At 46.3% G+C, this 16095-nt stretch overlaps 1 protein-coding gene across 2 annotated transcripts in view; it reads right to left on the bottom strand.

The window, feature by feature from the left end:
• Positions 1-16095, bottom strand: part of Wdr48 (WD repeat domain 48) — a 33210-nt gene that overhangs the window by 12251 nt on the left and 4864 nt on the right. For both annotated transcript variants that reach the window (NM_001135895.2, XM_017595770.2), the window contains exons 2-11: positions 12094-12234; positions 10217-10295; positions 9287-9369; positions 9074-9203; positions 7351-7439; positions 6399-6500; positions 4229-4453; positions 2832-2906; positions 1456-1558; positions 306-403 (exon numbers count right to left, since the gene is read on the bottom strand). In NM_001135895.2, coding sequence (NP_001129367.1) covers positions 306-403; positions 1456-1558; positions 2832-2906; positions 4229-4453; positions 6399-6500; positions 7351-7439; positions 9074-9203; positions 9287-9369; positions 10217-10295; positions 12094-12234 — 1125 coding nt within the window. The remainder of the gene's footprint in view (positions 1-305; positions 404-1455; positions 1559-2831; positions 2907-4228; positions 4454-6398; positions 6501-7350; positions 7440-9073; positions 9204-9286; positions 9370-10216; positions 10296-12093; positions 12235-16095) is intronic.

Genomic DNA, 16095 nt, shown 5'->3' with positions numbered 1-16095 from the left:
TTCTGGATCCTCCCAGTTATCCTGGGACCCTTTTGTAAAAGAAAGGACAGGATAGAGCTTCTCTCTTTACACTCAGTGAATGATTCAGTCTAAATGCCAATAGTGTAACAATGAGCACCTTCCAGAGTAAAGCAGCGCTGGATATGAGTAGAAGTACAGTGACCAGGGAAAGGGTTAAATACCACCATACCATCCAATAGCCAAAAATATCCACCTCCAAATAAAGTATTACTGCAAATTAATGTTGATTATCACGTACAGAGGAGGAAAACCAAGGGAAATAGACCAGGGCAACAGGCACTCACCTTCAACACGTCCCAGTAGGCCACATTGTTATTCGTATCTTTGGTCAATATATGTCGCTTATCATTTAGGATGTGGCACTGGATGATACTAGCGCCCCCTAAAGGAGGAAAAGAAACAACGTGCAAACCACAGAAGGACCAGTACTCATGGCCTTTAAGTGGTACCATGTGCAGGTCTGGTGACAGCCCTACAGTTAGTTCTCCCCTTCTATCTTTCCACGGATTTTGGGGAGAGCAGCCAGGCTGTGAGGACTGAGCAGCGAGTGCTGAGTCAGCCTGCCAGCCTCTCCTCTGCGCCTCCTCAGAAGCGTTCTTTCCCGGGTAGCTAAGAGCTACCAATGAATGTGCCAGACAGGATTCTAATCCTAAGTGCAAACATTAAACTAACCCCCCCACCCCCCAAAAACTCACATATGATCATCTCTGGTTTGTGCCCAAAGACAAGATATTTTACCCTGGCTACTGTGTTGTAGGGTAAAACATGAACAAGAGAATAGTGTCACAACACACATTATAAAGGCAGCCCTTTTGTATACTGCAAGCAAAAGGTGTCATGTGCTGTTTGCAGCAAGCAGAGCTGGAAGACACTGCATCAGACAATCAGACACAACTCAGATACAGAGAGTACCACGGTTCTCACACAGATCCAAACACACATAGTCATCTTCAGGTCTGGGAGAATGGATCTCATCGCATGTACTGAAGCACCCCATACAAGCCCTCATCTGTACCACCAACAGCCATTAATAAATTCAATCAAAAATTCATGTCTTGTGGCTGCTGGTAGGTAGCCCGTGGGCCCTACACCCTTATGCATATGGGCAGCACTGATGGGACCCAGTGGTTATTTAAAAATCACTCCTGAAGGCAGGAAGGGATGTGTGGAGGAGGTTTGGGGACCAGAAGAGATGACCTGGGAGTGGTTATGATGAAGACACGTGATACACATGGCAGGACAGCCAAAGAATACATCAAACACATTCTTAAAAACCCCACTCATCTCTTACCATCACTTTCTTGTGCTAAAAGCAAGCCCACGTTACCGGGCTTTTGTCTGTAGCAGCACTGCATTTAAAGGCCGCCACTTTGGCTGTGTCACGCTATTAACTATAACCTCATTAAAAGAATGCTTGCCCCGCGGCCTTCTTACCTTTAATAACTTGGTCCGGCTGTGTGCAGAGGGGCGTTATGGGGTTTGTACAATCATTGTCATAATCACCAGAGGCTCGGAAATTATGAATTCCCTTCAGTGTCTAAAGGAACAGAATTAATAATTTCACCATTTTATGTTCTCCAGGCTTGCCAAGTGTTGAGAATGCTATCGTTGTAGAACTAGTAAATGTTGAGCTATCTGTCATGGATACAGAAGACATACCCAGTCATAGCAGGGAGTCATGGGGTCAACCAGCAAGAAATCCCCAACAAATATTAAGGAGAGAATATTGAGTTTTCTAAAACAACAACAACAACAACAACAACAACAACAACAAAAACCCAAAAACCCAAAAACCTTAAAACCAAAAACCAGTGCTCCCCAAACAAACAACCCACAAGACTCTGTGTGGTTTGAGTGAGATGGCTCCCATAGGCTCATATGTTTGAATGCTTGAGGGATTAGAAGGTATGGTCTTGTTGGAGCAGAAGTGTCCCTAAGGGTGTGCTTTGTGGTTTATGCCAGGCCCATTCTGTCTGCTGCCACACTCCCCACAACGATGGTCATGGAGCTTAGTTCCCAGTTAGTTCCCTGCTTTCTGTTGTAAGGTGCCTTCACATTAATTCATCACAGCGACAGAACAGTGACTAAGACAGCTCCAAAGCAGAGCACTACTCCAGCTAAGATTTTAGCTGACACGCACAGGGGCCCCCATAGAAGTTCTGCAGCCGACCTGCACACAAACCCTTCCCAGAGCTCCCAGAGTCAGCTATGCAAGAAAGCTCAGTTCTGTAAGTAAAGAGCTTGTGCCATGTGGACCTAACTGCCCATCTATCTCTACTAACCCTGCTTTCCACGCCTCAGAGAAAGGCAGGAAGTCAGAAGTCAACCTCTTGTTCTGTTACCTTTAGAAAAACAGGTATGTGGACTGACTGCCTCATTCTTTTTGTGTGTTTAGCTGAAACAGTGTCTTGCTATGTATAGCTCAGGCTGGCCTTGAACATGCAGCACACCCATTTGTCAGCCTCCCAGGTAGGAGTCCAGCCGTGCGCCACACACATAGCTGGACTCCTACTCTAGACTCCTACTCTCAGGTGCAGTTTTATAAAGTCAGAAGCTGTCTAACATTGACTGGTTTAATCAGGCAACACTCTGTTCTAGGTACATCAAGCACATATCCTAGCTGGTAATAAAGAAAAAGAAGGTCCGTTTTGCCCATGAATGTCAGGGTTACTGTCACTCAGGATCACACCTGAATTCACAGCAGCATGTGGCTAGGGCTACACTAAGCCTCTGCTGCTGGCCTGGCATATCTGAGATAGCAAGCCAACCACACGTCTATAGCCTTGTCACAAGCATGGTCATTTACTTACCCACTTATTTACTGTGGACTTTGTTGTTGCAACCCAGATTGCAGGAGGGGGATCTGCTGATCTGTCAAGTTCCATCTAAAAACCAAACACAAGAGTTTTCTTTGTCAAGGGCTGATAACTGAGCTATTAGCCAAGATGAGCCACTGGCATGTGACAGTACTCAGGGAAGACCACTCCTCTGTTCACACCTGCACGCCACCCATGCCAGGTAAGACCTGAGGTGGGAAGCTGTAGACGCACAGGGAGAGGAAGCGGAAGGGCCGCATGGCAGGCGAGTTACACCAGAGAACTACAGGCAGCTGCTCCTGTGCATGTGCATGCGCACTTATACGCTTAGGGTCTCACTAAGTCAGCCAGGCAGGTGTGAATGCATGGTTCTCCTGTGTGAGCACAGGCACTGCTGTGGCCAGGCTCACGGCTTTAAATGAGGTAACTGTTGAGACCCAAGCAGACACAGTCCAAAGGACAAGGACTTTCTGAAACAAAGCAACATTATGCTTCTGCTATTCTAGTTTTTATTCTCTCTGAGTGTCTGTGCACGTTTCTGAGACAGGTTCTTGCTATGCCTTCAAAGTTGGTCTCTGGGGGCCGCCATGCTTAGCTTACATTCTTCCTGAAAGAGCAAATAAATGTCTCCCCTTTTTTGAGAATGGTTACCTCACCTGGGGACAGGCTCCCCAGGATCACATCACTACATGCCCTCTGGTCCTTTCAGAGTGTGGACATGTAAGACGTGTATTCATTCTCAAATGGAACCACTCTTCTTCCAACATCAGGAGGCTGCAGCTGGAGTGGTGGGAAGCATTTCTTGACTCTTAGCTACCAGGAATTCTCAGTGATTGTCTTCAACATATAGGTGCCCTGGGCTACCTTCTTTAGCTTGCCACCCACAGCCAAGAGCTGCCAGCACCTCCAGTGCTCACACGGCCAGCTGAGTCCCTCCCATGGTTGCTTCCTCTGCTTCCAGATGCTTCCCATCTGGACCGTCTCCACCAGGGCTGCTGGGAGGCAGTGCATTTGCAGTCTGAAGCAACTGGCTTTCCTCCTTCAGGAGACCTTCCTCTCTTCAGTGCTAGGCCTGAGGCTTAACACTCAGACCTTTTTGCCTTTCTGTCTGTTCAGATACCCCTAATTGCTCATGTTCTTCTGTTTAAGGCAGGGCAGGAGAGCCAGGCAAACTCTACATCATACCTGACACAGCATCACTAGGATTTACCTGTAGGAAAGGCATCCATGCCCCAGAGATGTACTTCAGATATCACAACTGTGTACACTGAGGCTCTTCCTACCCTATGGAGGGTCTTCTCAACCCCGTCTCTGGTCCATGTTTAATGCAGAGTCTGATGCACACACCAAAGCTCACAACCTCAGTTGGGAAACTCAGAATCTCAACCCACCTTGAGAACTGGTGCTTTTTCTTCACAAATCAGCACCCGAATGTCAGGGTTCCTTAGGTCTGTGCAGTAGATCTTCCTGTCCCGTCCCCCAGAATAGACATGTGTGAAGGCATCATTGACCTGTAGGGCCCAAACGCCCTCATCATGGACTCGGTATGTTGCTATACATCTCTGCTGGCCAAGGGACCACAGGCGAATCGTCCCATCAGAACTCCCAGAGAGGCACTGTGAACAAAGGACACAAGGTGAGGGTGCTTCTAGGAGCAAACCAGTTTGAAATGACCAAACCTAACATGCATCCTCCAGCAAGGGACACCAGAGCAAATGTGTCCTCTCTATCCGGCTGCCTGCTGGTCCTGTAAACAATAATGGTGAGTTAGGTTTGGAAGATCCGTTTCTGAGGCAGGCAGTCTGAAAGCAACCGAATATAGGTGGTAGTGATCTCAGAACAATCATCTTCCCTAGGAACTTAGTAAAAACTCTTGGGCCCCATCCAGACCTAAGGAGGCAAAAGTACATCAGGGTCACCAACGGATGCCCAGCAGGCTTCCCAGGTAACTCCCATGTTCTAATTCTGATGGCACTGATCTGAGCCAATGAGCCTGAGAAACTGGAGAGAGGTTTAATGAAATAAGTAAACCAGAAGACTTCCTCGCAAACTGTTAGGAGCATTGGGAATTGGATCCCCTCTTTTAACTAGCTCACATGGGAAGGACTGATCCAACCGGGTGTGGGAGAGCGGGGACATGGGAAAGGCCCGAGGAGGGCTCCCACAGGTGGCAATACTCTAAGGAAAGCCCCACTCTTCCATCTTGGGACGTATGTCTACAGAGAGCTAGTCTGGAAAAGATCGTGCTTTGTAAGTGCACATAACTTAATCCTGTGTAACAGCTAAGGACTAGATGCAGACTGCACAGCTAGAAACAAGGAGAAAGCACAGACATTGTAGCAAATGAACACATAACACAAAGATCTCAACAGCTGCCACCACTCTACTGCTATGAAAGCAAGCCACAGTGAGAACAGAACAATTGCTTTTAAAGAGCCATTGCCACACAGCACAGCATGAGGCTGTGTGCAACAGCGTCCTGTTACTGTACGCAGCCCTCCCTAACCAAGGGTCCTCCCAGGTCTTGCTATCTTGTAGGAGCCAGCAGAACCAACAAAACATTTCTCACCCTCCACTCTCGCCTCTCTTCTTGCATTGGCTAAAAATGTGAGCTGTCCAACAAGAGATGATTTCAGAGACAATGCAAAGCCCCACACTGTTTGCTAAACCACATTTACTCCGACCGATCCATCATCATTACTCGTGTGCCAATGACAGCAGTAGGGTACCTGTATGTAGGGACCAGGTTACTTTTGGAGAAGTTGCCTGATGCTGTGATCCCAGACCCCTAAGATAGGTTTGGGACTTGAATGAACAGAAACTGTGGGTGGCAGATAACTGCATCTTAAGATCCAACAGGCAGCTTTTAGAACCGAGCCATGTTGCCATTCTGGCTTAGAACAAATACAGTTGACTTTGAGGGCTCCGCATCTGACAGTTAAATCACCTCACACAGAAGCACATTATAACTCATACAGAAGTGTCACAGAAGACAGAAGAGCATTGGGCTTTTGAGGTCACTGCTAGAAACCTAACCCTCAAGTACCATGGCAACAACTAAACTGCCTGTGGGAGCCGAGCAGGAGCCTCTGCAAATGCAGGTGTTTGATCAGGAAGTCCACAGACACAAGTGTTTGAGTGGATGGCCCATAGGGAGTGGCACTGTGAGGAGGTGTGGCCTTGTTGGAGGCAGTGTACCACTTGAGGAGGCAGGCTTCGAGGTCTTCTATGCAGTGGAACAGTCTCCTTCGGCTGCCTGCAGATCAAGATGTAGAACTTTCAGTTCCTCCTCCAGCAACAGGTCTGCCTGCAGAGGCCAGAAGAGGGAACTGGATGCTCCTGGAGCTGGAGTTACAGAAGAAGGTTCTGAACTGCCAGACTTGTATGTGGGTAATGGACTCCAGTTCTCTGCAAGTGTAGCACGTGCTCTTAACTACTGAGCCACAATTTAGTATTATAACACTGAAAATCAGGATGTAAGTCACATATGTAGCTTATGGTTCAAATCAATCTCCCCAGCCATGGCTAGAGTGGGAAGCCGAGTGTGCACACGGCCCTTACCTGTGTGCCGTCCCTGTGCAGCAGCAGGGCCTTCACATTGTCCGTGTGTCCTTTCAGCTTCATGAGTTTCGCACAGGTTCTTGGATCCCACACTCTTAGAACCTGCCAGTTTTTACAGAGTATTAGATAAACCAGACTGAACACACCCAGCTTTTGAAAGCACCCAACTTTCCTACCAAACGCCAACTATGACATTCTGGAGAGGAAACACTGCTGCAGCCAGTGTCCATGGCTGCTAAGCTTAAGAACACTTCTCTTTCTTGTTTTTAAGATTTATTTTCTGATTGTATATGAACACACTATTGCTGTCTTCACACACACCAGAAGAGGGCAGTGGATCCCGTTACAGATGGTTGTGAGCCACCATGTGGTTGCTGGGAATTTAACTGAGGACCTCTGAAGAGCAGTCAGTGCTCTTAACCGCTGAGCCATCCCTTCGCCTAAGAATACTTTTCTAATGCCACGTCATCCAGCCCCCATCACTACACGCACATGCAATGGACACTTCTTTATCACTCACTAGATAAAATTACTGGTTTTTTTTTTTTAATATTTTATTTATTTATTATATATGAGTACATTGTAGCTGTCTTCAGACACACCAGAAGAGGGCATCAGATTTCATGACAGATGGTTGTGAGCCACCATGTGGTTGCTGGGATTTGAACTCAGGACCTTTGGAAGAGCAGTTGGTGCTCTTAACCGCTGAGCCATCTCTCCAGCCCTACTGGTGTTTTATTATTTTTATTTTTTGATTTGTTTTGAGACAGGAATTTGGCTGTGTTGCCCAGGCTGGTCTTGAACTGGACTCACGCAATCGTCCTGCCTCAGCCTCCTGAGTGTTGAGACTATGCAGGCTACCTCACTGAGCCCTGTGTCTGTGTTTAAGAACTGAACTGATACAATGACTCCATTTTCTTGGGTTCTGAGATACTGGCCAGGCCTCTCTTACCTTCTCAGTGGACCCAGATACAATGATTGTTCCCAGTTGGTTCATGGCCAGGCTATAAATGGAATCTTTGTTCCCACTTAAAGAAGAAGCTATTGAGGACAAAGGGAGTTCAATGTTAACAAAATCTCCAGGTGTTTAGCAACTTGTCAAAGCAAAAACCACAAGCTCCCCCATTTGACTTAAAAAACTTATCTTTAAACACATACTTTAAGGAAATGAAATCTATAACAGAGATAATTCCAAATAACAGTATCATCAAAATTAGTGTTTTTTTCTAGATTTGAGTATGTGCAAGTGCTTAATATGTATCTGTTAAATTTGAACTGACCTGCAGAAGCAGTGTATTTCTAAAGATGGGCTTGCACCCATTTTGAACCCACCAAAGTCATTATATTATTCAAAGCAAATACAAAATAAAAACAACATTTCATATACAAATCAGGTTTAAGAAACAACCCAAACCCCAAACAAAAATCCAAGGCAACACTTTCAGCAGAACTATGGCCATGCCCTTTGACTTGGAAGGCAAAGTAGAGCTCTTTTCCTCCGGGACTGACCGACAAAGCCACACAAGTAGGGGAGTCGGCACAGGTGAGGAGCCTACAAATGCCTGCCTCAAGTAGTCAGCAAACGTTAGCTATGATTACTGTGGTTTCTATGCTCATAAACCTCTGAGTAAGCCCAGCTGGGGCAGAATCTATGTCACTAAGTCCATATTTCAGAGGCAGCCTTGGGTGTGTGTGTGTGTGTGTGTGTGTGTGTGTGTGTGTGTGTGTGTGTGTGTGTGTGTGTGTGTGTGTATGATGTGTGTGTGTGTGTGTGTGTGTGTGTGTATGATACAGCAGACTGGGCGTACCTGATTAATCCCTGAAAAACAAAACAATCTCCAAGGGGACAGGGAAAGACACTCTTTACATCTGTGCATACTTCTGGGCAAAATAACACTGAAGATGCTGTAAACACCGGTTTTCCATCTGCTCTTCTTGGAGCAGAGTCAGTCACATTCTAACTCTGTAGCCAGGCCACAGGAGCACTTGAGTCACAGACTCGAGTATAGCCACTGTCTTAAACACCTCCTCTGGCCAGATTCTGCTCCTACAAGAAGTCCTCAGAGCCTCAGCCTGAAGGCTCCCACAGGCTGGCCTAGTGCGGCGCTGATGAACTTCAAGTTTAGATGCGTGTAAGCCTGACCCAACGTTTATCAAGCAGCCATACTCAATGTCTCTACACTTCCTCTAGCAGCAGCCTACCCACCCTGGCTTTTCCAGAATTGCTGGATTCTTTCGAGTTACTGAAAGCCTTTCTCAACTGTTACTGGAAACATTCTCTCCCTGGGTATTTCTCATCATGGCCATTAACTCAAAAGCTTGTATATACAGTAAGACTTTGAAGTCAGAAAAGAGCTTGTATTGCCAGATATCACCTTTTTAAAAACATCAGTTATGTATGTCTGGGGAAGGGACATGCCATGTATGCTGTGGGAGATAGAGTATGGTAAGACGGATTGACACTTCTTATCTGCCATGCAGCCAACATAAACACACGCACATGGGTTAGACAGGCTCCACTGAGAAGGTCTACATCTACAGAGCAGTGACGAGCTAGCTCTAGTACGCAGAAGCTGTACGAAGAAGTCTCTCAAAATGTCTCCATGCAAACCTATCACTCGTGTTGTACAAACCGTTTTTTATGTCAACTTAGATGGCTGTTGCAAATGCCTTACTTGTGACAGTGTTGTTTGAGGCAGTCAGTGCTGTCAAAGTGTTCACATCCCAAAGGAATATCTGTCTGTCCAGCCCAGCCGATGCTACCAGCTCTTTATCCTTGGCATACGCCAAGGCCTTGACATAGTCCTGTAACAGAACAGATGCACTATGATCTGTGTAGTAAGAACTGAGCTCCCAACATGACAGGAAGACTGAAGTGTGGACGTTACCTTATGCGTCCTGAGGGTGGACATGCAGAACCCTTTATGTGCATTCCAGACTTTTACTGTTGTGTCTGAAGAAGCAGATATTACTAGAAGAGACAAAGAGAATGTCTTTCAGCAAACTGATGCTATTTCAAACAATAGTTTACACATGCATGCTCAAAAGCTCTTTCCAGAATTTACTTAGCGATGCCTCAGAGAGATATGTGAATGCACATACACACTATTGGTTTTTAATTAGTCAGGATGAACTATTCTAATCGCCCAGGTAAAAAGTCCTTAATTTACCTAAGAATAGTTACTCAGACTGAAGAACCAAGAAATGAAGCTTACCAAAATAAGAAAAAGGTCATACTAAAGATGCACAGGTATGTACACACACACACACACACACACACACACACACACACACACACACACACGCAGGCACTGTGTGGGGGTCTATCTACAGTTAGAATTTGTGTAAACCTAATTGTAGCGATCATGTGGAATGACTGAATGGAAGGCACCCGGTAACTGATGCTGTTCTATTTCACTGTGGTTTCAGCGAGTGTGCATTTTTCTGCATCTATTTTGTGCTTTAATAAAAGTCTTACAAGCATGGCTCACTGAGTGCCTCCTGAGTGCCTCCCATTTCAGCCTGAGGTGTCTCCAGCACCCACATAAGAAGCTGGGTGTAGAAGCACACACCTGTGCCTACTCTAACTCCACTGAAGCAGACCTGAGAGCTCAGGACTTAGCCAATCTAGCAAACTAATGAACGTTAGATTAGTGAGCGCCGTTGTCTCAAGCACGACAGTGTAGCATGATAGAAGACACAAGATATGACCTCTAGCTTCCACACATCCAAATGTGCACACACAAATGACTTACATAAGAAAATGAAAAAGCTATCAAACAGAATTTTAAAATGTAAGAAGCCTGAGAAGAACTTACGTGTTTTCCCATTGCAACAGAGTACAACATCGTTCACCCAGTCTGTGTGGTGCTCCATAGATGCTATGTATGGATCTTGCTGAAATGGAAAATCATAGCATTTACAACAGAGCAAAACCCACAACAGAGTGCTGCCATGCCCAGATTCCTCACTAATATGACACACTGTCACACTTAAATTAACTCCAGAGTAACACCTCCCCAGACAGAAGACACTTCTGGAGAGCTGATACAGAAAAAAGTGTGTTTCAGGATAGTGTCCATAATGAAGGCCCAGGTTCCCACGGTTGTCTTACACATGGTAGTGGCAAAGACCACATGCTCTGGGTTGGGCCTTGTATGGGGAACAGAGTTCGGGAAGACAGAAAGGACCCAGGGAACCTGAGGTAGGGAGAGCTAACCTCGGTGCCTGTGGTTCACTAGTGTGGCCTAAGGGCAAACAGACAAGCACGGGCTCTTAGCTTCCAGCTGCTGTAACTCCAGTGAGTCCTACACTGCCTGTCCTTCAGAGAAGATGACAAGGTCTGAGACAATGCTCGAAGCAGCACCCCAATCCAACCAGACTCTGACCGGCTGACTCAACCACGAGCCAGCCTTTTATAATTTCAGGTTCCATCCCACACCCAGACAGACACATTTATATACTTCATAGGCAAGAGAATAGCTCTGCCTGTCTAAGAACCAAGGCCATGCGACTTTGTCATAAAAACCAGTGAAAAGATATCTGAGGGCAGGACAGCCAGATTCTTCTAGGCAAGGTCTTTTAATTTTCTCTTGATTTGTTAAAAATACTGCAAACTCCCAAAAACTCAATAGTCTAATTCAAACATGAGTCCCCAGGGGTGCAAAGGCAAACACAAAACACACGTTCTTACTTTCATGCTTTTGACACTGCCTTCACCTGCTCAAGAACTCAAATCCACTGTCGAAACCTTACCGGCAGCTATGCCAAGTACCCTCTTTCTGCCCTGAACACTGGTTTGTAGAGCAGGCTAAAAGGCAGACTTAAACAGGTTCTGGATCAGGAGTCTGAAGTGAGTCTAAGCTCCAATTCACTGCCACACTAGCCATTTAGCCATCGGGATTCTAAGTGCTAACAGTCTTGGGAGGGACTGTGGAAATTCAGAGAGTGGTGAGCAGGGGTGGACTAGGTGCACAGATAAGAGGTCAGTAAATGCCCCCCTCCCCAATTTTTCTACATCATTCACAGTGTAACCTTCACAAACCCCAAGAGCTTCCTCCCATTTGTGCAACTCTCCTTCCCCACGCATGCGAGTGTCCTCCCTGCTTACGCAGAAGCCCTTCAGAACTGAGGCGTAGGCCAGTGGTGGAAGGGTGCTTGTCTAGCATGCACAAGGCCCAGAACTTGATGTTCAGCACTGCAAAAGTAGCAGTAAAGCCTCAGGAAGCCCTGAGGAGTAGGAGAGAGTAGCCCTTGCTGCTTCATACCTACCACATTAGCCAATAAGACCCTAGCGTGTTAGGAGGTCCTTAATCGCTTTTGTAAAAGTACACACACTCAACATTTTGTTTTTCTATTTTCAGCACTGTTATCCAGAGACTTTTTGGATTCATAACTAAGCCAGAATTCCATGGAGAGTCTCAAGTCGCAGCAGCCAAGTACTCTCAGTCCTCTGTGCGGGGAACCCCTACGGCAAACTAACTTATGGCGCCCGAGTCTGAGTTAAGTAAAAACACTTGTGAAACTTCCCTGGAGGTGTTTTCTCACAGGCTTACAGGACTATGGTGATGTCTTTATACAATATATTAAGGAGCTCAGTGCTGAGATTAAAGCCAGGACTGAGGAGAGGTGCTCCATCAGACAGAGCCACTGGTCCAAGATACGAGTTAACCCAAATGCACGACTCCTGCCTTACCTTGTGCTGATTGACACTCCATATTCTTATGATGGAGTCTCGACCTGCTGTGAAGAGTCTGTTGAGTGCTGGGTCCAGTTGCAGGGCATTGACTCCGTTCCGATTGTACTTCTCCACTTCATCTCGAATTACATAGGAAACCTGATGGGCCAACAAAAGCCAAGCCATGGTGAGGCGTGGCCTAGCAGTGCCAAACTAACTTCAAGCTCATGTAGTTTGTTTTTATCTTACTTCAGGAGGACCGAAGTGCTGTGAGAAGAACAGCGTTACTGAGCCCAGCTCGAGACAAGCAGAGGTCTTCTTGCTGCTAATGACCCAGACACCTAAGTCTCCAAGCCTCCTCTCTGCCCTGATTTGTCTAATCCATTTTCACCAACCTTTCAACAGTGTATACTGGAATATATCCAATATCCCATTGAGGCAGGACAGTCAGTCAGAAAACAAAGGAAACATGGGAAGAAGCCACCCCCACCAACCCTCTTTTGCCTCTCGCTGGCTGACAGACACTAGGACAAGATCTGTAGACCCTTACAAGTAAGCATGTGAAATGGCTGGTGTCCTGTGCTGTGCATCTGAACGCTTTACCCCAGCACATCCTCCTCCAACGGCATGCATGACTGCAGTGCACATAAAGCCCACGGGTGACAGAACACTCGAGCAAGCTTTCCCTCAAGCCCAGAGCAGATGGAGAAGCTTGCCTCACTCACTGCTGAAGAGTAGAAATCCCTGCATGACTGGAAAGCTCTCTCTTCTACCCTCACATTTAAAGAAGTTTAGATTAGGGTTGGGGATTTAGCTCAGTGGTAGAGCGCTTGCCTAGGAAGCGCAAGGCGCTTGGCAGGTGCAAGGCCGGGACTCTGTCATGTGGAACAAACAAAGATGGACGTCTGTGTACAAAGCTCCTTTAGTGTAGCACCTACTGTCACCAGCAAACTCCACACCCTCACTGTCCATCAACAAGGCCTCATCTGTCTTCTCTCCCGGACACCTTAGCCTACCCCGGGCTTTTGGAATCTTCTTGTGTTTTGACATTTCTGGATTTTTGTTCTTTGCTGTGCATTTGGAAAGCACTTTCAATCTAAAGTTGTGGTGCTTCATGTCTGCAGACCAGGCCTGTGTGGATGCTGCTGTCTGTTTTCTCTGTTCTTCTTGAGTCCATCTTTGGACAGTGGAATTTAATAACTGAACCTCTTTTTTAACATTTATTTATTATGTATATATACATCATACAGCTTTCTGCCTGTAGGCCAGAAGAGGGCTCCAGACCTGATTATAGATGGTTGTGAGCACCATGTGGTTGCTGGGATTTGAACTCAGGACCTCTGGAAGAGCAGACAGTGCTCTTAACTGCTGAGCCATCTCTCCAGCCCTGAACCTCTGTCTTTTATACAATCCATATTATCTCTATTTACTTTTGAAAGGACTTTTTTATTATTTTATAACTTTTACTATGATTCACCATGTAGCCCAGGATGACCTGGAACTTTCTATATAGCTCAGGATGGTCTTGAGTTCCTAATCCTCCCACCTCAGCTGCTCAAGTGTTGGACTACAAGTATGTGCTACCGTACCCAGCTTCTACTATTGTATTTTTTTCAATAAATTATAGAACAATGAAAAATAGAAACAATATCTTTAATAAGGAAAAGTTACACTACCATACATTAGGCTGGCAAGATGTGGCTTATCAGGTAAAGGTGCTTGCCACACAAGTCTGGGGACCTGAATATGACCCTTGGAATCTATATAAGGTGGAAGCAGAGAGCCCACTCACCAAGTTGTCCTCTAACCTCTGCATGTACCACGGCATGTGATCCCCACTCCAATAATAATAATAAAGATTTAGAAAATGTACTCTACTGACATTTCTATGTGGTCATTAAAGAGAGAAATAGAATTTATATATGGATTGGTTCTTAAGACATTTCACATAAATTTTATTCAAGTCTTGCAGGACAAAATGTGCCTCTTGTTTCACAAGAACAGGAGAAATCCAAGGGCCTGGTGCAGAGCCCCAGTTCCTGCTGTGAGATGTCCAGGACACTATAAACCCCAGGCTGTTAGCCACGAACAAATGCTAGTCTTGTGTGTTGGCCTCCACCGTTTTCTGCCAGCCTGTGGAAGAGGAAGCAGGGCTTCAGGAGGGGCTTCTCAGGAGAGGGGAAGAAACAAAACCCCTGAATCCAGGTAAGTGGGAACCATCCCAATAAACTCATTGTGATTATTTAAAAAAGAAAAAAATGTCTAGACACAGACAGGAACAAACAAGCCCAGAGCTTAATATGTGATTTATTTTTATTTTAATTATGGGTATATATATATATATATATATATATATATATATATATATATATATGCATTTGTGCATGTGATGAACTGCCTATTGAGGCTAGAAGAGGCTGCCAGAAGCTGGGAGTTACAGGTGGTTGTGAACCACCTGACATGGGTCCTAGGAACCAAGTGGAGTCTTCTGCAAGAGCACTATGTGCTTAACTGCTGAGCCATCTTCCAGTCCTGGGATTTAATACTCTAAACAATTACTAAGTACCCACCAGCTGCCAGGTACAGTTTTAAATGTAAAGGATTGTGGGTGGAGCAAAGAAGTCCTCCTGGGGTAGTGTTCTAGGGCAAGAGGTTAACTGGAAGGAATGGCAAGCCAAGAGAAACATGGGCAGAAGCATCTAAGTGAACAGTTACTTCCTTATAATTTCATTGTGACAGTTGGAAGGCAGAGTTGAGAACTCCTAGGACTACACTCAACCGCCTGCAAAAAGGGGCAGGCACAATGTGAGCTTTGTAAGGTAACAGGAAGCCAGGCTGTTAGTACGAAACCACTTTTGAAAAGAGCCAACTAAAGGGACTCAGACAGGAGAAAAATAACAGGGTAGCCCCCACCGACAAGCCCCAGTGCAAGCCCTATCTGACTCAGTTCTGTGGGAGAGACAGACCCTCCTTCAGCATCTGGAACCTAAATGTCCTCAGGGTCACTGGTAGTCACTGCAGACAATCAGAGAGAGACATTTCTTTCTCTGATCACTTAAAATTCCTTTCGTGGTTTGCATATGAAGTAATGGCTTTCCTAACCAAACTTCGTCTCGGTACCATCCTGTTCAAGGGAACGAGGCAGGGCTTCCATCACAGTCATTACAAATGGCTGCACGTGTAACTGCCTAAGGCATTCTCTACTTTCCCGTGTAAGGCTGGAGTCCAGGCTGGGCTCTGGGGTACCCTCTGCCAAGGGTCTCACAGGCTCTGGCCGGCCAGTCGCCAGGTTGGTATTCTTTAGTAGAGACTAGGGAAGAGCATGCTTCCCCACTCACGGCGGCTGCTGTGGCTGCGGCCCTGTAGCCCTCCTTTCACAACTGCCTGCCTGTCAGTCAGACCTCCTTCCATTCTTGCTCCCAACAACTGCCAGAAGAGGGCATGGGATCCCATCACAGATGGCTGGGAGCCACCGTGTGGTTGCTGGGAATTGAACTCAGGTCCTCTGGAAGAGCAGTCAGTGCTCTTGATGGCAGCGCCATCTCTTCAGCCTAGCTGCCGGCTTTCTTTCCCAGACTTTTCCCATGGCAGCCCCTTCTGCACACCACAACAACAAAATAATTTTCATATAGAAATGGCCTTGGGGGGGCTGGGGATTTAGCTCAGTGGTAGAGCGCTTGCCTAGGAAGCGCAAGGCCCTGGGTTCGGTCCCCAGCTCCGAAAAAAAGAACCAAAAAAAAAAAAGAAAAGAAAAGAAATGGCCTTGGGTATTTTATACAAAAGAGAGGACTAGACAAGGTGGTGCATGCCTTTATACCTAGCTCTTGGGGGACAGGGGCAGGAGGATTTGTAGGCCAGCTTGGTCTACAGTGAGCTCTAAGACAGGGTGTGTAGAGAGACTGAATTTTAAAAAACAAGGCAAACAAAAGAGGGAAGGGGGTGGGCTGATGCGTAGAGGTGCGTGGTACCAAACCTGACGACCTACATGGAGGAAGGAGTGAACAAAGTCCTACAAGCTCT

The sequence above is a fragment of the Rattus norvegicus genome, chromosome 8, assembly GCF_036323735.1.
Source record: "Rattus norvegicus strain BN/NHsdMcwi chromosome 8, GRCr8, whole genome shotgun sequence".
NCBI lineage: Eukaryota > Metazoa > Chordata > Mammalia > Rodentia > Muridae > Rattus > Rattus norvegicus.
The sequence above is the reverse complement of the archived record's forward strand: the minus strand, read 5'-3'. Positions and strand labels throughout refer to the sequence as shown.